This window comes from Pan troglodytes, chromosome 1, assembly GCF_028858775.2.
Source record: "Pan troglodytes isolate AG18354 chromosome 1, NHGRI_mPanTro3-v2.0_pri, whole genome shotgun sequence".
In the NCBI taxonomy this organism is placed as follows: domain Eukaryota; kingdom Metazoa; phylum Chordata; class Mammalia; order Primates; family Hominidae; genus Pan; species Pan troglodytes.
In genome coordinates this window covers 207322346-207341715 of record NC_072398.2, presented here as the reverse complement: position 1 = coordinate 207341715, position 19370 = coordinate 207322346, and the positions used below count along the sequence as shown (strand labels likewise).

At 46.9% G+C, this 19370-nt stretch overlaps 1 protein-coding gene across 1 annotated transcript; it reads left to right on the top strand.

Annotated features, from left to right (window-relative positions):
• Positions 1–11978: 11978 nt before the first annotated feature.
• On the top strand, positions 11979–16865 carry RPL11 (ribosomal protein L11). The gene is made up of 6 exons (XM_016956259.4): positions 11979–12283; positions 13062–13212; positions 14253–14359; positions 15108–15239; positions 16246–16356; positions 16791–16865. Exons 1-6 carry the CDS (start codon positions 12278–12280, stop codon positions 16818–16820), a joined length of 537 nt encoding a protein of 178 aa, XP_016811748.1. The 5' UTR covers positions 11979–12277; the 3' UTR covers positions 16821–16865.
• Positions 16866–19370: the final 2505 nt, after the last annotated feature.

Below are 19370 nucleotides of genomic sequence, written 5' to 3'. Positions count from 1 at the left end.
GACCCAACAGCACCTGGCCACCGGGGCTGCCCCTTCCTCCTTCTGGGTCCAGGAAGCCAGTTGGCCACCTGAGCCAGGCAGTAGAACCTAGTCACAAGGATCTGAGAGCCAGGTTAGAAGAGCCCACAGAGAGAAAGGGGCTTGCCTGGTATCACAGCAAGGTGGGGGCCACTTTGAAGCCTTGCTACTCAAAGTGTTGTTCATGGACCTGCTTCACAGGCATGCCCTGGGAGTTAGATATGCAGAATCTGGCTGAGTGCCGTGGCTCATACCTGTAATCCTAGTGCTTTGGGAGGCTGAGGCAGGAGGATTGCTTGAGACCAAGAGTTTGAGGCCAGCCTGAGCAACATAGCGAGACCCTCATCTCTATAAAACATTTTAAAAATTGGCTGGGCATGGTGGTGCTTGGGGATACTGAGGTGGGGGGATGGCTTGGGCACAGGAGTTTGAGGCTGCAGTGAGCTATGATCACGCCACTGCACTCCAATCTTGGAGGCACAGCAAGACCCTGTCTCAAAAAAAAAAGAAAAAAGAAAAGAAAGATAAATAGAAGAATCTCATTCTCCATCTAGACCTGCTGAATTCAAATCTGCGTTTTAACAAGATCCCCCAGGTAAATGGACGTCACATCAATGTTTGAGAAACACTGCTCTAGAGAAGGTGAGTAGAGCAGAGATGGGTAGGGAGGTTTTTCCCTTCCTGCTGTCTAGGACGGTGGCTTTCAAAGCGGCTGGATTATCATAACCACTGATGAAGCCTTTTAAACCTAGAGGCTCACACCCTGATAGAGTTACCTGGTTAAGGCTGCAGCCTAGGAGTATGTTTCTTAGACTCTCCAGGTATCACTTGCATGGCTGGGCTTGAACTGCATTCTGAACTCAAATATCTAGGGAGTAGGCTCTTTCACGTAGTGCTTCTGTGCCAGGTTCTGTGCTATATGTTAGACATTTGTGCCTGAGCAAGAAGAACAAGTCCTTCAGGTCTCCCAGTGAATGGGGAAAAGGGTGAATCTATAAAGGCTAATTTTAGAGTTGGGCTAAAGAGGCTGCCAACATAAATCTTGCGATGTTGGGTTAGGTCTTCCTACCCATATCAAAAATATTATGAGACACAAAGCCAGGAGCCGAAGCCTTTTCTCTGCAACATGAAGTCAGGGATGCCTTCAAGAACCCTCAGGGGCTGGGTGTGGTGGCTCACGCCTGTAATCCCAGCACTTTGGGAGGCTGAGGTGGGTGGATCTCCTGAAGTCAGGAGTTCAAGACCAGCCTGGCCAACATGACAAAACCCTGTCTCTACTAAAAATACAAAAATTAGCCAGGCATGGTGGCAGGCGCCTGTAATCCCAGCTACTGGGGAGGCTGAGGCAGGAGAATCAATTGCTTGAACCCGGGAGTTGGAGGTTGCAGTGAGTTGAGATCGCGCCATTGCACTCCAGCCTGGGCAACAAGAGTGAAACTCCGTCTCCCAAAAACAAAAAACAAAAAACAAACAAACAAAAAACAAACAAACAAAAAACCTCAGGAGAAGCAACTCCCAGGTTGCCAGTTGACTGTGAGAACCACCACATGGGTTGTGATGGGCATGGGGGAATTGCTGGTTGCTTGGAGGCTGGGAGCATTCCTTTGCTAAGGTGACTGCACCAAAAGGAAAGCTTTCCCTGTGATCATTGCTGATGGCAGCAGGAGAGTTGGGAAGCTAAGAATATAAGCACTGGTGTGAGACTTCTAGTTTCTTTTTGTTTTTGTTTTTGAGACACAGTCTTGCTCTGTCACCCAGGCTGGAGTGCAATGGTGCAATCTCAGCTCACTGCAACCTCCACTTCCTGGGTTCAAGCAATTCTCCTGCCTCAGCCTCCCCAGTAGCTGGGATTACGGGCGCCAATCACCACGCCCGGCTAATTTTTCTTTCTTTCTTTTTTTTTTTTTTGTATTTTTAGTAGAAGCAGGGTTTCACCATGTTGGCTAGGCTGGTCTCGAACTCCCGACTTCAGGTGACCCACCCACCTCAGCCTCCCAAAGTGCTGGGATTACAAGTGTGAGCCACCGCTCCCGGCCAACTTCTAGGTTTTTAACCATTGCAGCCAAGTGACCTTCAACTTCTCTGCCTCACTTTGCTCACCTGTAAAATGTGTACAAGAGATGTACTGTGAATTATTGGGAGAATGAACATGAGCTCATATATATAACTCAAATGATCACTTTTTTGGCTCACTTGACCTCTTCTGCAAGTGTCCCATAGCTCCTGCTCTGAAAAGTATTCCCCCTATTTCTTCACGTCCTATGTCCTAGGTCATTTCTCTGTGTGACATGAAGCAGACAGTGGCTGTTGGGGCCATCATGATTGGAGAAAAAAGCAGCTACTGGCAGCAAGGTCACCAAGGCAGCCAGGAAGGCAGCCAGGAAGTGAGTGGTAGAGCCTCACCTGGGAAGAGTGGCTCAAGGAGAAGCCTTGGACTTGTTCTCTCGCCTAAACTGTCTTTTCTTTTCTTTTTCTTTTTTCTTTTTCTTTTTTTTTTTTTTGAGATGGAGTCTGGCTCTGTTGCCCAGGTTGGAGTGTAATGGCACGATCTCAGCTCACTGCAAGCTCTGCCTCCTTGGTTCACGCCATTTTCCTGCCTCAGCCTCCCAAGTAGCTGGGACTACAGGCGCCCGCCACCACGCCCGGCTATTTTTTTTTTTTTTTGTATTTTTAGTAGAGATGGGGTTTCACCGTGTTAGCCAGGATGGTCTCGATCTCCTGACCTTGTGATCCACCCAACTTGGCCTCCCAAAGGGCTGGGATTACAGGCGTGAGCCACCGCGCCCGGCCCTGTCTTTTCTTTTTTGAGACAGAGTCTTGCTCTTCTCCCAGGCTGGAGTGCAATGATGCGATCTCGGCTCACTGCCACCTCCACTTCCCAAGTTCAAACAATTCTCCTGCCTCAGCCTCCCCAGTAGCTGGGATTACAGGCTCCCAACACCACGCCTGGCTAATTTGAGTATTTTTCATAGAGACGGGGTTTCACCCTGTTGGCCAGGCTGGTCTCAAACTCCTGACCTCATCCGCCCGTCTTGGCCTTTCAAAGTGCTGAGATTACAGGTATAAACCACTGCGCCCGGCTGTCTGAACTATCTTAATCCTGATCCTGCTAATATGGTTTTCTTTCTGCTGATGAGCTTGAGGCGTTGGATAAAGCAAAGCAAGTCTTTTTGCCTCTGCCTCTACTGACCTCTGTCTCAAGCAGTGAGGAGGCAGGTGGGTTACTGGGAGTCCAGAAGCAAGAGCCAGACAGCTGGGCTTGTAAAGAAGAAAATGCATGGAGGGAAAACTGAGGGGAAGGTCTGGGCCCTAGCCTGGTCTGTCGGCTTCTAAAATAGGACGGGACGCTGGTATTAGACTGCCTGATTTCATCACTGTCTTAAAAGTTACTAGACCAGGAGTGGTGGTGCATGCCTATAATCCCAGCACTTTGGGAGGCCGAGGTGGGTGGATCACTTGAGCTCAGGAGTTCAAGACTAGCCTGGGCAGTATAGTGAGACCTCATCTCTACAAAAAATACAAAAAAATTGGCCAGGTGTGGTGGTGCATACCTGTGGTCCCAGCTACTTGGGAGGTTGAGGTGGTAGGATCACTTGAGCCCAGGAGGTCGAGGCTGCAGTGAGCTGAGATCGTGCCTCTGCATTCCAGCCTGGGCAACTGAGTGAAAAAAAGAAAAGAAAAAAAAAAAGGGGCCAGGCGCAGTGGCGTATGCCTGTAATCCCAGCACTTTGGGAGGCTGAGGAGGGCAGATCACTTGAAGTCAGGAGTTTGAGACCATCCTAGCCAACATGGCAAAACACCATCTCTACTAAAATACAAAAATTAGCTGGGTATGGTGGTGCGCGCCTGTAGTCCCAGCTACTCAGGAGGCTGAGGCACAAGAATTGCTTGAACCCGGGAGGCAGAGGTTGCAGTGAGCTGAGATCACACCACCGCACTCCAACCTGAGTGACAGAGCAAGACTCTGTCTAAAAAAAGAAAAAAAAAAAAAGCTGGACACGGCTGGACAAGGTGGCTCACACCTGTAATCCCAGCACTTTGGGAGTCTGAGGCGGGTAGATCACCTGAGGCCAGGAGTTCAAGACCACCCTGGCCAACATGGCGAAACCCTGTCTCTACCAAAAATACAAAAATTAGCCAGACATGGTGGCGGCCACCTGTAATCTCAGCTACTTGGGAGGCTAAGGCAGGAGAATTGCTTGAACCCAGGAGATGGAGGTTGCAGTGAGCCGAGACATCACGCCATTCCACTCCAGCCTAGGTGACAGAGTGAAACTCCTCCATCTCAAAAAAAAGAAAAAAAAGTTACCAAACTTCTGTGTGTTTGTCTGCTCATCTGTAAAATGGGAAAGCAATAGTATCTGCCTCCACAGGGATGCTGAAGGTTGAGTGAGCTGGTGCCTGGTGGGGACAGTAAATTAGTTATTAATCAGCCACCCTCATTATCACAGTATGGGCAATACAGCCAATTAAGAGCTATTCTGGGAAGTTTGTTTGAAGAAAAGGTGGAGTTGGGGTGGGGATTGAGCTTTTGAGAATGAGTTCAATTTTATATCTCCCCAGGTACCTGTTTCCCTTTAAGTTACGTAGAAGTTGCAAGAAGTCCCATATATCTTTCACCCAGATTCCCCAAGTCCTTTATTGATTGATTGATTGATTGATTGAGAGGGGGCCGGGTATGGTCTGGCTGTGTCACCCAAGCTAGGGTGCAGTGGTTGGATCATAGCTCATTGCAGTCTCAAACTCCTGGGCTCAAAGGATCCTCCTGCCTTAGCCTCTTCCACCACTGGAATTATAAATGTGTGCCACTATGCCCAGCAGATTCCCTAAAACTTAACTTCACCATGTTCTGCGGTGAGAAGGTATATCCAGACCTACCCCCAAAGGCCAAGGGAGCTGATGGGCTGAAGAAAGAGGATGACGAATCTAGTTTCTCAGAAAGAAACATGTAAGACACTTAGAAGAGAAGTCATGTCTCAGGCAGCCATGAGACAGTGGGTCCCCGTACTATTACCCCCAAGACCCAGGGCTCATATACCATTGGGAAAGGGTATATGTGCTTCAGAAGAAATGTGTAGGACAATTGAGGTCAACCCTCTGGGAAAGGCAAAAATGCTATGTGTGACATAGCCTATAATCTGCTTAAGAAGAGGATTTATATTAAGTGTTTACAATGCTAACATCATGGTTGTTTTGACCTAAAGGGCAGGATTTACAGCTCTTAATAGTAGATAAAGTAGAAATCATAGAGGCATTCCTGGAACTGGGGTTAATCAGAAGTCAGGAGCAGTGGCTCATGCCTGTAATCCTAGCACTTTGGGAGGCCAAGGTGTCCAGGAGTTCAAGACCAGCCTGGACAACATAGCAAGACTTGTCTCTAAAAAAAAAAAAAAAAAAAAATCAGAAGTCAGTATGGCAGATTAAAATCCAAGATGAAGTTCCCTTAGCCTCTACATGCTACATTTGCTTTATTATTTCCCCTCTAAATTTGTTTCATTCTGAGCCATTTCAGAGTAAGCTGCAGATACAATGCCCCTCTACTGCAAATACTGAATGTGCTTTTATTTAAACACAAGAACATTTTCTTACAAAACCAAGATCCAGTAATCAGAATGAGGACATAAACATGACACATTTCTGAAATCTATAGACCTTATTCAGATTTTGCCAATTGTCCCAATAACATGCTTTATAGCAAAAGAAAATCCAGGACCATGTGTTACATTCAGTTGTTTCTTTTCTTTTCTTTTTTTCTTTTCTTTTTTTTTTTTTTTTGAGACAGAGTTTTGCTCTTGTTGCCCAGGTTGGAGTGCAATGGCACAATCTCAGCTCACTGTAACTTCTGCCTCCCGGTTCAAGCGATTCTCCTGGCTCAGCCTCCCAAGTAGCTGGGACTACAGGCGCCCACCACCACACCCAGATAATTTTTTGTATTTTTAGTAGAGACAGGGTTTCATCATGTTGGCCAGGCTGGTCTTGAACTCCTGACCTCAGGTGATCCACCCACCTCGGGCTCCCAAAATGCTGGGATTACAGGCATGAGCCACAGTGTCTGGCCCATTCTGTTGTTTCTTTATTCCAAGTTTCAAAGCAGCCCCTCCTGGGATTCTGGCTGAAACCCCAGCTCTGAGTTGGCCAGTGGGTACTTGAAGGTGGAGGCTCAAAGGAGGGGCGTTTTCCATTTGCCCTCCTCCATCAGCCCAGTTTCCCAGAAGTGCCCTCTTGTCCCTCTGGGTGAAATCAGGGGAGACTGGGGCTTCTATCTCACTTACGGCTTATGAATGAGAGAAGGGAATTGTGCCAGCAGAAGGAAGAGGCTTGGTCCCTTCCCTACCAAAACCTGCTGTGTTCTCCTCTTTCCATCAGTTTGTTCCTATTAAAGGAACTGGCTGACTCAAAGCTAGCTACAGCCTGGAACATGGGTCCTGGTCTCCTATCCATGGGTCCTGCTGCTGAGGATTCAGTGCAAGCCAGGGGGACCTCTTACTGTCCGGGTTGAAGTCCTTGTGTATCAGAGGCTAACCTGCAGGCCATCTCTGGATTACAATACCATGTCTAACACTTTTTAGAGACGGTGTTGCTTGGATATACCAGCTTTATATTAATAACAAGAGTCACAATTTATTTCAGGCTTATCATGTGCTTTACATAATTATCTTATGGTACCCACTTTACAGATGAGGAAAACTGAGGCTGATAGGATTCTAATTATAGACTGAGCATCCATAATCTGAAAACCCCAAATCTGCAATGCTCTAAACTCTGAAACACTTTGAGCACTGACATGAAGCCACAGTGGAAAATTTCACACTTGACCTCATGTGACAGGTGGCAGTTAAAATGCAGGTACACAGCATACAGTTTATTCAGCATTCCTGAGGGAAAAAAGACACTCCCAGCCCCCTTCAGCTGTGATATCTCTTTTCCACTCCCACTCAGATTCCGCCATGAAAGCATGTCCACAAGAGGTAACACAAGGCTGAGCGTGGTGGCTCATGCCTGTAATCCCAGCACTTTGGGAGGCTGAGGTGGGAGGCTGAGTTCGAGACCAGCCTGGCCAACATGGTAGAACCCCGTTTCTACTAAAAATACAAAATTAGCCGGGTGTGGTGGTGCGCGCCTGTAATCCTAGCTACTTTGGAGGTTGAGGCAGGAGGATCGCTTAAACCTGGGAGGCGGAGGTGGCAGTGAGCCGAGATCGCACCACTGCACTCCAGCCTGGGTGACAGAGCAAGATTCCATCTCAAAACAAAAAACAAAAAACAAAAAAAAGGGGTAACATGATGGCACATGTGCAGGCCAGACATGCCAACTGCAGGTTCCCCACATGCCTCAAATAGGGCAGAGATCTATGCACATCACTCACTGTGTTTTTTTAATTATTATTTTCTGTTCTGTGGTGTAAAGATATTGTTGAAAGTGTAAAGAAAGGCCTGCAGATACCCCTACGAGTAACAGTGATAAGGAAAAGAGGAAGCAGGCCAGGCAAGGTGGCTCACATCTGCAATGTCAACACTTTGGGAGGCCGAGGCGGGTGGATCACTTGAGGTCAGGAGTTCGAGACCAGCCTGGCCAACATGGTGAAACCCCTGTCTCTACCAAAAATACAAAAATTAGCTGGGTGTAGTGGCAGGCGCCTGTAATCAGCTACTCGGGAGGCTGAGGCAGGAGAATCGCTTGAACCCGGGAGGCAGAAGTTGCAGTGAGCCTATATGGCACCACTGCACTCCAGCCTGGGCGACACAGTGAGACTCCATCTCAAAAAAAAAAAAGAAAAGAAAAAAGAAAAAGAGGAAGCAGTTATGTTTATAGCACAGAAAGTCAAGTTGCTGGAGAAATGGGACAGAAGTGTAGGTGTGAAATATCCTACAGAAGAGTATGGTGTTGGCATAAACACCGTAGATGACCTAAAGAAACAGAAGGATGGCCAGGCGCGGTGGCTCATGCCTGTAATCCCAGCACTTTGGGAGGCCGAGGTGGGCGGATCACCTGAGGTCAGGAGTTCGAGACCAGCCTGGCCAACATGGCGAAACCCCGTCTCTACTAAAAGTACAAAAAAACTTGCCGGGTGTGGTGGTGTATGCCTGTAGTCGCAGCTACTTGGGAGGCTGAGGCAGGAGAATCGCGTGAACTCAGGAGGCGGAGGTTGCAGTGAGCCAAGATTGTGCCACTGTACTCCAGCCTGGGCAACAGAGGGAGACTCCGTCTCAAAAAAAGAAAAAAAAGAAAAAAAAAGAGTACAAAAAAATTAGCCGTGTGCGGTGGCAGGCGCCTGTAATCCCAGCTACTCAGGAGGCTGAGGCAAGGGAATTGCTGAGGCAAGAGAATTGAAACCTGGGAGGCAGAGGTTGCAGTGAGCCGAGATCGCGCCTCTGCACTCCAGCCTGGACAACAAGAGCAAGAATCCATCTCAAAAAAAGAAAAAAACAGAAGGATAAACTGGTGAAGTTCTATATGCTGAAAATGATGAACAGAAGTTAATGAAAAAGAGAAAAACAATGCATAAAGCAAAAAAATGAAGATCTTCTTTGTGTATTGAAAGAGTAGATCCATCTGGCTGGGCACGATGGCTCACACCTGTAGTCCCAGAACTTTGGGAGGCTGAGGTGGGTGGATCACTTGAGGTCAGGTGTTCAAGACCAGCTGGCCAACATGGTGAAACCCCATCTCTACTAAAACTACAAAAATTAGCTGGGCGTGGTGGCAGGTGCCTGTAATCCCAGCTACACAGGAGGCTGAGGCAGGAGAATTTCTTGAACCCGGGAGATGGAGGTTGCAGTGACTTGAGATCATGCCACTGCACTCCAGCCTGGATGACAGAGCAAGACTCTGTCTCAACAAAAAAGAAGAGTAGATCCATCAGCATTGCACTGATGGATCCATCCAACATGTGCCACTTAATGGTATACTGAAGGTGAAACAAGCAAGATCTATCACGATGAACAGAAAATTTAAGGAAACTGAATATTCAACAGGCTGATTGCAGAACTTTTTGGGGTGTGGGGACAGGTCTCACTCTATTACCCAGGCTGGAGTGCAGTGACATAAATATGGCTCACTGCAGACTCAGCCTCCTAGGCTCAAGCAGTCCTCCCACCTCAGCCTCCCAAGTAGCTGGGAACACACACACATACACCATCATGCCAGGCTAATAAATTTTTTGCAGAGACAGGGTCTTGCCATGTTGCCCAGGCTGGTCGTAAACTCCTAGGCTCAAGCAACCCTCCCACTTTGGCCTCCCAAACTGTTGGGATTACAGGTATGAGCCACTGCACCTGGCTGGTTGCAGAAATTTAAGACGAGACACCATGTTACATTTTTAAAGATTTGTAGGCCAGGTGCAGTGGCTCATGCCTGTAATCCCAGCACTTTGGGAGGCTGAGGCGGGTGGATCACTTGAGGTCAGGAGTTTGAGACCAGCCTGGCCAACATGGTGAAACCCTGTCTCTACTAAAAAAAATACAAAAATTAGCCGGGCATGGTGGTGGACGCCTGTAATCCCAGCTACTCGGGAGGCAGAGGCAGGAGAATTGCTTGAACCCAGGAGGCGGAGGTTGCAGTGAGCCGAGATGGAGCCACTGCACTCCAGCCTGGGCAACAGAATGAGATTCCGTCTCAAAAAAAAAAAAAAAAAAAAAAGAAAAAAGAGAAAATGCATGATGAGCTTATTGAGGGGCAAGAGCAGAATGCATTCATAACAAAATCATGTCTAAGACAAAAACCATTGGTAACGAAGCAGATGAAGCCTGGTGTGGCAGTTCATGCCTGTAATCCCAGCACTTTGGAAGGCAAAGGTGGGAGGATCGCTTGAGTCCAGGAGTTGGAGACCAGCCTGGGCAACATGGCAAGACCCCATCTCTACAAAAAATTTAAAAAATTAGCTGGGCATGGTAGTGTGCACCTGTGGTCCCAGCTACGTGGGAGGCTGAGGTGGGAGGATCATGCGAGCCCAGGAAGTCATGGCTGCAGTGAGCCAAGATCACACCACTGCACTCCAGCCTGGGCAACAGAGCAAGACCCTGCCACAAAACAAAACAAAAAACAAAAAACAAAACAAAAAAAAAAAAAAAGAAAAAGAAAAAAAAAAGGCAGATGACTCTGGAGGAAACATTTTAAAAAGCCATCCAGGAGAATGCCTCCTTTTCCCTAGGGGACCCACTTCCTGCTCCCTCAACTGCTTCTGATGTTTCTTCTCACCTTAAAAAAAAATACTGTGTACAGTAATCTTTTCATCAAAACACTGCATCATAGGTGGAGACTGAAAGCCTGCCACTTGTGGTCGCTGTTTTTTGTTTGTTCGTTTGTTTGTTTTGAGACAGGGTCTTGCTCTATCACCCAGGCTGGAGTGCAGTGGTGTGATCTTGGCTCACTGCAAGCTTCTTCTCCTCGGTTCAAGCGATTCTCCTGCCTCAGCCTTCCGAGTAGCTCGGATTACAGGCATGCACCATCAGGCCCGGTTAATTTTTGTATTTTTAGTAGAGACGGGGTTTCACCCTGTTGGCCAGGCTGGTCTCGAACTCCTGACCTTAAGTGATCCACCCGCCTTAGCCTCCCAAAGCGCTGGGATTACAAGTGTGAGCCACAGCGCCTGGCCTGGTTGGCGGGGCCGGGGTGGGGGGTGGTGGGGGGGCGGGTCGCTGTTGTTTCACAGCTGATCCAGGTTTTCTGGTGATGCTCCTCTGCTGCTTAGTTGCCCTGAACACATTACTTTTTCACTGTATTAATGACATAACATATATTTTGCTGTTAAGAACTTATTTTTTATTTTTGAGACGGAGTCTCGCTCTGTCGCCCAGGCCGGAGTGCAGTGGCGCGACCTCGGCTCACTGCAAGCTCCGCCTCCCAGGTTCACGCCATTCTCCTGCCTCAGCCTCCAGAGTAGCTGGGACTACAGGCGCCCGCTACCACGCCCGGCTAATTTTTTTTTTTTTTTTTTTTTTTTTTGTATTTTTAGTAGAGACGGAGTTTCACCGTGTTAGCCAGGATGGTCTCGATTTCCTGACCTCGCGATCCGCCCATCTCGGTCTCCCAAAGTGCTGGGATTACAGGCGTGAGCTACCGCGCCCGGCCGCTGTTAAGTACTTATATGTGAATAAGCGTAAGAAAGTATTGCTTATCAATAGCATATACATTTACAGTCTGGAAAAATGGTTAGGCCAACCAACCAGAGATTGTCCACAAGGGTGGCTGAGATAGTGACACCTTTGCTTTCTGATGGTTCAATGTACACAAACTTTGTTTCATGCACAAACTTACTTAAAATATTGTATAAAATTACCTTCAGACTATGTGTATAAGGTGTATATGGAACATAACTTAATTTCATGTTCAGACTTGGGTCCCATCCCCAAGATATCTCATTATGTTTATGCAAATATTCCATAATCCGGAAAAATCCCAAATCTAAAAACCGTCTGGTCCCAGGCTTTTCAGATTAGGAATACGCACCCTGTAGTAACTTGCCCAAGGTCACATAGCTACTAGCTGGTCGAGACAGGACCACATCTGCCTGTCTTCAAGCTCGGGACTCTTAAGCCACCACTCCTTTCCGTTTGTATAAATTCTATTTGTGCCCGGAGTGGTGGCTCACGCCTGTAATCCCAGCACTTTGGGAGGCCAAGGCGGGTGGATCATTTGAGGTCAGGAGTTCCATACCAGCCCGACCAACATGGTGAAACCACATCTCTACTAAAAATACAAACAAATTAGACAGGTATGGTGGTGCGTGCCTGTAATCCCAGCTACTTGGGAGGCTGAGGCGGAGAATCGCTTGAACCCGGGAGGCGGAGGTTGCAGTGGGCCGATATCGCGCCACTGCACTCCAGCCTGGGTGACACAGCGAGGCTCCGTCTCAAAAAATAAATAAATAAATAAATTATATTTGTTTACGTTGTTACAGAATAAATTTGCGTCATAATTTGCATGATTGATTTAATGTAGTTTTGGCGTTCTCATCACACAAGGACCACCAGCTCCTGACACTGGGAGGAGAGAACGTCCTCAAGGTCCGGAAACTCAAGGACGTGCTGATTCGGGAGCTTTCAAAAACTATTTTTGGAAAACCCAGATCCCGGTCTTCAGCCAGCGTCGCCTGCAGTTGCTAGCACTACCCACAAGGGAGAAGCCGACGCTGCAGGGCTCTGCCAAATGCGCCTCTCTTCCTCTTCTTCATCTCTGTGGTTAGCCTGGGAAAAGAGCCCGCCTCCTGGCCCATAAGGCCCTGGGCCGGAAGCTCCGCTTTCTCTTCCTGCTCTCCATCATGGCGGTGAGTAGCTGGGACCTGGATTTGCTTTCCTTTATCCGTCGCCATCCATGGCAGGCCGAGCCTGCGGGGGCTACTTCGCCCGCAGCCCGAGGAATATGGAGCCCGCAATGCTTGCCGGCCCAAAACTGGCAGAGCCGTTCGAGCCAAGGACGCAGGGTTGAATTCTGTCACTTTCCCTGCAATCGTTTTAGGAGCGGCTCCGGGCACTTGCCCGGAGTGCTCAGAAGCACGGTCAAGAGGCTGCAGCGGGGGCAGATGGGGTGAATGGAGGGTTCTGAGGCAGGGGGGTCCGGGCCTTTTCCTGGTCCCGGGGACTTGAGACTTGCTCGGTGCTAGGAAACCTTAGCCGGTTGCTCCGCTTAGGGAAGGTGCCAGCCATTAGACAGCTTCCGAATGGGATGCTGGACGTCGCATAACCACGTGTTTCCTGTTAACTGAGCAATTAAGTTCTGTTTCCTCGCTCACTCCCCTTAGTTGGCCTTACAATGGGGGCGCTCTTCGTTACCCTGAGCCTCTTAGGGTTCGATCTCAGTGTCCGTATCTTTTAACACTCAATAACTGTCCTGAGTTTTCTCTTCACCCGTTCCGTTCGTGGAGGAAGAATAGGTCCCGAGCTGTCTTCTTCCCTTGATGCCCCCTAAACATGATAGCTTTTAAACATTTAGGGTCTTCGTTACGATTTGAGATGAGCAGAAATAAAAATCTGTGCAGATAGAAAGTAGTAAAACTCAGGGCTCTCAGCTGTGAGTGTATTGACTGCTGCTCTTCCCTGCTGCAGCAGGATCAAGGTGAAAAGGAGAACCCCATGCGGGAACTTCGCATCCGCAAACTCTGTCTCAACATCTGTGTTGGGGAGAGTGGAGACAGACTGACCCGAGCAGCCAAGGTGTTGGAGCAGCTCACAGGGCAGACCCCTGTGTTTTCCAAAGGTGAGTAGCGACAAGGACATACAGGGTTTGCCCGCTTGGGTCGCTTGGTTGTTTCTTGATTTACCTGCTGTCGAGTCTGTTTAGAAAGTGACAGTCGGCATCACTTAAAGCATTAAATTCATGAGCCGGCCAAGAAGTGTCTTTTTTTTTTTTCAAGATGGCGTGTGGGATTGGAACACTAGATTTTATTTGAGCAGATCTTAAGCTAAGACTAGCCCAAGTAAAGATTTTCCTAAGTAACTAGGATATGAGATAGAGTGGAAATGTCAGGAACGAAGTAAAGATCATTAGATCTGATTAGCAGTTAGGGTTATATAGGCTGCATTAAGAACAGGGCTGTACAGGAGCATGAGGCTTCAGTGGCCTATGTTAGTGCCACTGCACTCCAGCCTGGTTGACCCTATCTCAAAAGTTGTATACAGATTGCCTGGGTTTGAGTGATGGCTTCACCATTTGCTGGTCTGACTCTGGGCTCTCTGGACCTCTGCTTTTTTCTTTGCATAAAGAGGGTAATACTTTATAATTGTGGAAGATAAAATGAGTTGTACATGTGTAGTTGCTTTAGGACAGTGAAATATGGCAAGTCTTTGGATTCCACTCCTGCTTTTTGTTACCAGCTGTGATGTTTGGCAAGTTAATAAACCTCTCAAAACCTCACCTGTAAAATATGGATAACAGTACAATAAGGTTTCAGCAAATAGTAGATGTTGTCAATAATGCTTTGTTTTCTTTGGAACATGATAATCTTACTAGTGGCTTCTTCGGCCTATTCTGGTTGTGAGCTTGCCCTTCCTGGAACTTCGGCGTTATGACTGTTCTTAACTGCTGAAGGATGGCTGGATGTCTGGAAATGGGAAAATCTGTGCTGTGGATGAAATCTTATTAATAGATGTGGGAGACACTAATTAGAACACCACAACTTAAAAGAGTATGGATGAATGCTTAATGTCTCTTTAAGTCATGGAGATGGTGTTCTGGGAAAGAGGTGAGTGTAGTGGGGGTATGATGGCATCTGACTCCTTGTTACCCCCTTCCTGCAGCTAGATACACTGTCAGATCCTTTGGCATCCGGAGAAATGAAAAGATTGCTGTCCACTGCACCGTTCGAGGGGCCAAGGCAGAAGAAATCTTGGAGAAGGGTCTAAAGGTGAGCCTAATCCCCTAATGGAGTGATATTGATCAGCACTCCTTTAGTAACACATGTAGATAAGTTACATTTAATGTTCTGTTCTTTGGTGTCTTGATATTTATTTACTTAAGCTTCTAAAAGGCTTTTTCTACAATCAGCAGGGTTAAACTGTTCTTGGTGGTTTAAAAGATGCTTGAGGCTGGGCACGGTGGCTCAACGCCTGTAATCCCAACACTTTGGGAGGCCAAGGCGGTTGGATCACTTGTGGCCAGGAGTTCGAGACCATCCTGGCCAACATGGTGAAACACCATCTCTACTAAAAAGATAAAAATTAGCTGGGCTTGGTGGCAGGCTTCTGTAGTCCCAGCTACTCAGGAAGCTGAGGCACGACAATTGCTAGAACCTGGGAGGTAGAGATTGCAGTGAGCTGATATTGTGCCACTGCACTCCAGCTTAGGCCACAGAGTGAGACTCTTGTCTCAAAAAAAAAAAAAGGAAAAAAAGGATGCTTGGGAGTCATTTCATGCCTCTGCTTTCTCTGGGTTTTTCTCTGCTCTTTGGAAGCTGGGAGAGGTCATACTGGGTAGTTGGGGTGTGAATCTATAGTCGAGCTATAGTGAGGAAGTCAGGTTGTGTTCTCAGCCAAGTTCCATTGACTTCTGTTTGCTCTGGGGTGCATGTTGCAGGCTGAGCTATTAATAGTTACTTGAGGGTGGGAGGGAGTTAAAGATGACAAGGAATGTTATTGCTGCATTTTTCTCCACAGGTGCGGGAGTATGAGTTAAGAAAAAACAACTTCTCAGATACTGGAAACTTTGGTTTTGGGATCCAGGAACACATCGATCTGGGTATCAAATATGACCCAAGCATTGGTATCTACGGCCTGGACTTCTATGTGGTATGAATATTTAATCTTTTCCTGCTCCTGGTCTGTGAGGAGAGGGGAATCTTTATTTCATATGTGGTATGTTGGTGTTCACATGTTGAGTTGCAGCTTTGAATATTGTCTGCCTTTGTGTTCTCCTCCCCCTTGGGGAAATGTGCCTCATTTGTGGCAAATGTAGGGGTGCAGCTCTGAACAAGATGGACAAGATCCCTGCTGTTGGGGAGCTTGCAGTCGAGGATCTGTAAAGCACCCACATAGCTTAAAGGTGGATGAAGGAAACTGTTCCCTCCAGCCAGTGATTTGAAACTTTGGAGAGAGGCAGTATTGGTGCCACATTTGGCCTATGGGTTGGTTGGCTGCACTGAGGCTGTTCTTCCCCTGGTTCTTCCTATAGAAACAGCTTTGGGTGATGCAGTGGTTTGCTCGGGAAGGGGGTTTTAACGTAGAAATGACCTTTTGTGTTACTGCCGTGTTTTGGTCCAACAATAAAACTGAATAGCCTAAATCAGAAGTCCTGACTAGTGTGGAACCTGAAAGATGATGGCATCCTCATTAGACAGACAAGTAATAAGAATTGGATACTCACAGGATGTTGGAGGAACAGCACACCTTTGGGAAGCATTTTTGAGCTGAAGCAGAAGGAAGAAAATATATATATTTGTGCTTCTCAGAGTTGTATGTTTTCTACACTGCTGGTGTGGCAATAGATTTTTAAATGTTACTTTTAAAAAGAAAAATGGAGATTTGGGAGCAGTAATGGAGGATCCTCAGCACCACTGGAAGATAGGCTGGGTTAGGGGGGTGCTGAAAGTTCCAGCCTCCAAAGCAAACCTATAGTATGGCTGTGTGTTGTGTGGGATGCTGGTGGCAGCTTTGTCAGACACAGATCATGGGTCTTGCTCCAGAATCCATTGGGCTGCCAAGTGACTCTTTGAAGATCTGTCTGTAATGTGTGAGTCTTGTCCATCTGCTCTTGACTCTGAGCTGGCTAGGTGACTGTTGGTTATTCCTGGGACAGGTGCTGGGTAGGCCAGGTTTCAGCATCGCAGACAAGAAGCGCAGGACAGGCTGCATTGGGGCCAAACACAGAATCAGCAAAGAGGAGGCCATGCGCTGGTTCCAGCAGAAGGTAAAGCTGATTTATCTCAAGTGAAGTGGTGGAATGTGGTGTTGGTGAATGGAGTTGGGATTTGGGGATGCAAAATATAGTACTATTTGCTGGGTATCTTCTTTAAAGTTAGAATATTGGGCACCTTGACAAATCAGGGGCTTCCAGGGATGATGGTTTAAAAGAACATCCAGAACTAGGCCTTCTCCCCGTCACCATGAATGGGGGTAGATGGAAGGGGAGGAATATGGCTTTAACAGGAGCCCCCTTTCTCAGATGATAGTGCAGTTCAGCACAGTGTAAAAACCAGCCAGCTTCCTATTTAGTCCAGAAAAGGATGGGATTCAGAGCCGAAGTTCATGTATCAATCAGATTTGAATTCTCAAAAGTTAGCCATTGCTGCAATCTCTGCTGTTGCCTCCTGTTCTGAAAAAATTAAATCTCTTCTCTTTCAGTATGATGGGATCATCCTTCCTGGCAAATAAATTCCCGTTTCTATCCAAAAGAGCAATAAAAAGTTTTCAGTGAAATGTGCAATTCTGTTGTGTGTTCTGTGAAAGGATCCTGGCCATATTCAAGTCCTTGGACCTCAAGCCACTTAAAGCTTCGATGGGAGTAGCTGGTAACAACCCCTCCTCTGATTGGATGCCAGTATTTCCTGGCAGATCCAAGTCCAAGCTTCATAGCATTCATTGCCTGTGCTTGCCACACCTTGGTTGATGTGCTGTGGTGCAGTAGCCCCATTTGGAGGGGAGGGTTTGGTTGATGTTGGGGTTTGAATTTAGAGCCTTGATTAAGCAGGGTGCAGTGCTCCTGTGTTCCAGGAGGCTCCCTGCTATTCAGTGATTCTGTTCTGTACTAGAAATTTTATCAGCATTGATGTGTCATGAAGGAATGACAGGCTTTGGTGTGATGGTTGAGATTAATTTTAGACTTAACTGTTCAGGCTCAGGTTTCTTTTACAATGAGAATATAAGGTTCTTGGGAGGCAGTATGTGCAGATAAGAGGGCAGTCTTTCCGTTTCCAGCCCTCTCCTTTAACTGTTACCTCTGGTGAGTTGTTAATCTGCCTCAGTTTCCTTATCTGTATCAGGAGGCAGTAATAGTAATATCTCTCAGAGGATTAAATGATTTAATACTTAACAAAATGCTCAGACTAGCACCAGGCACGTAGTGCTCAAAAGGGGTTTCATTTTTGTGTTTGGGTATAAGAAATATTACTTCTGCCAGCTTGCTTCCCTTTGGTGCAAAAATGAAAATACTTTCCCTGTGGTGATTGTCTTTTTTTTTTTTTTGAGACGAGTCTTGCTCTGTTGCCCGGGCTGGAGTGCAGTGGCGCGATCTCACTGCGAGCTCTGCCTCTGGGTTCACGCCATTCTGCCTCATCCTCTCGAGTAGCTGGGACTACAGGCGTCTGCCACCACGCCCGGCTAATTTTTTTTATTTTTAGTAGAGACGAGGTTTCACCGTGTTAGCCAGGAAGGTCTGGATCTTCTGACCTCGTGATCCGCCCGCCTTGGCCTCCCAAAGTGCTGGGATTACAGGTATGAGCCATCGCGCCCGGCCCCTGTAGTGATTTTCTATATCTAACTGAAGTCGATGCTCAAAAGCCATCATTTTTGTTTGTTTGTTTTTGGTGGTGGTTTTTTTTGTGACAGAGTCTCTCTTTGTCACCCAGGCTGGAGTGTGCAGTGGCATGATCTCTGCAACCTCCGCCTCCTGGGTTCAAGCAATCCTCCCACCTCGGCGTCCCAAGTAATTAGGATTACAGCCATCCACCACCACACCCAGCTAGTGTTTTTTTGTAGAGATGGGGTTTCACCATGTTGGCCAGGCTGGTCTTGAACTCAGCATCCCAAAGTGTTGGGATTACAGGCGTGAGCCACTGCACCTGGCAAATATTTTCTGACACAATACTTGGCCATTGGTTCATCATTTTCAATTTCAGGTTTAAATTTTGGAGCGCATGTTAATTCAGTTAGATAACTTACTAATTTGTGACTAATTAGAGTTCGGTTGTCCTTGGGCCACCCGTTCATTGCTGTTCAGAGATTCTCAAATTTGCTGCTTTTGTACGTATTTTGAAACCTGGAAATAGATTATTTGGTGTGCCTCATTTTTAAATGAAAATAAAGTTACCTTACCCTGTAAGATGAGCTCTAGTTGGTGAAGGGGGAGAATCATGGAACATGTTGCCATATACTTTTTATTTCATTTAAAATATGAGCTTTCATTTCTCAATCTTTTACTACAGGGCCAGGGCCCCCACCTCAAATGGGGTGAAGGAGTCTCATTCTTAAAATTCATCTTCATGTTTATAGGGGGGAACCATACTTGTTTTTTACTAACTTCTGAATTAAATAACATGCCATAAACATGTTTAAGAACAGATTTGGTGAATGGATAGTTAATTAGTGCTGGGTGTGGAGAACAAATGCTGGTTTCATCTAAATAAAGCATTTCAGAAATACAAAATGTAGAAAGTCTCTCAATTTTAACAATATAAACCTGCTAAGCCTTCATTTGGTCCTTGTGTATTGTTTGTGTGCTCAGTTGACTTCTCATTAAAAACAAAACTGCTGTGCTCCTGACCCAGTGGAAGAAGCACTGTTGGGAGTTCAAAGAGCTAACCAGGTTTTAGTCCTAGCTCTAAATAGCATTGAGATTTTGGGCAGGTCATGAAACATCTGGAGGACTGCAACCACTAGAGACAGACAACCACCCAGTAGCTAGACAGCTAGCCCCTATTCTGGCTAGAAGCTTGACTTGGAAACAAATGTCCTACTGGTATCTAAAGCACTGTCATTTGTGGTTGAGCTTGTACCAAGTGGGTAGATAGGATCGCCTGGGAGTTTGTTAAAACTCGTGGGCCCTACCTCAGACCTACTGAATTAGAATCTAATTTAACGAGATCTGCGGGTGATTTGTACGCATACTAAAGTGTAGAGGTCGTGGCCAAAAAAAGCAGGAAGGGCATGATACCCAAGGAGGTTTCCTTAATACATTTACTTCTTATAAAGTTCTTACTGTGTGGT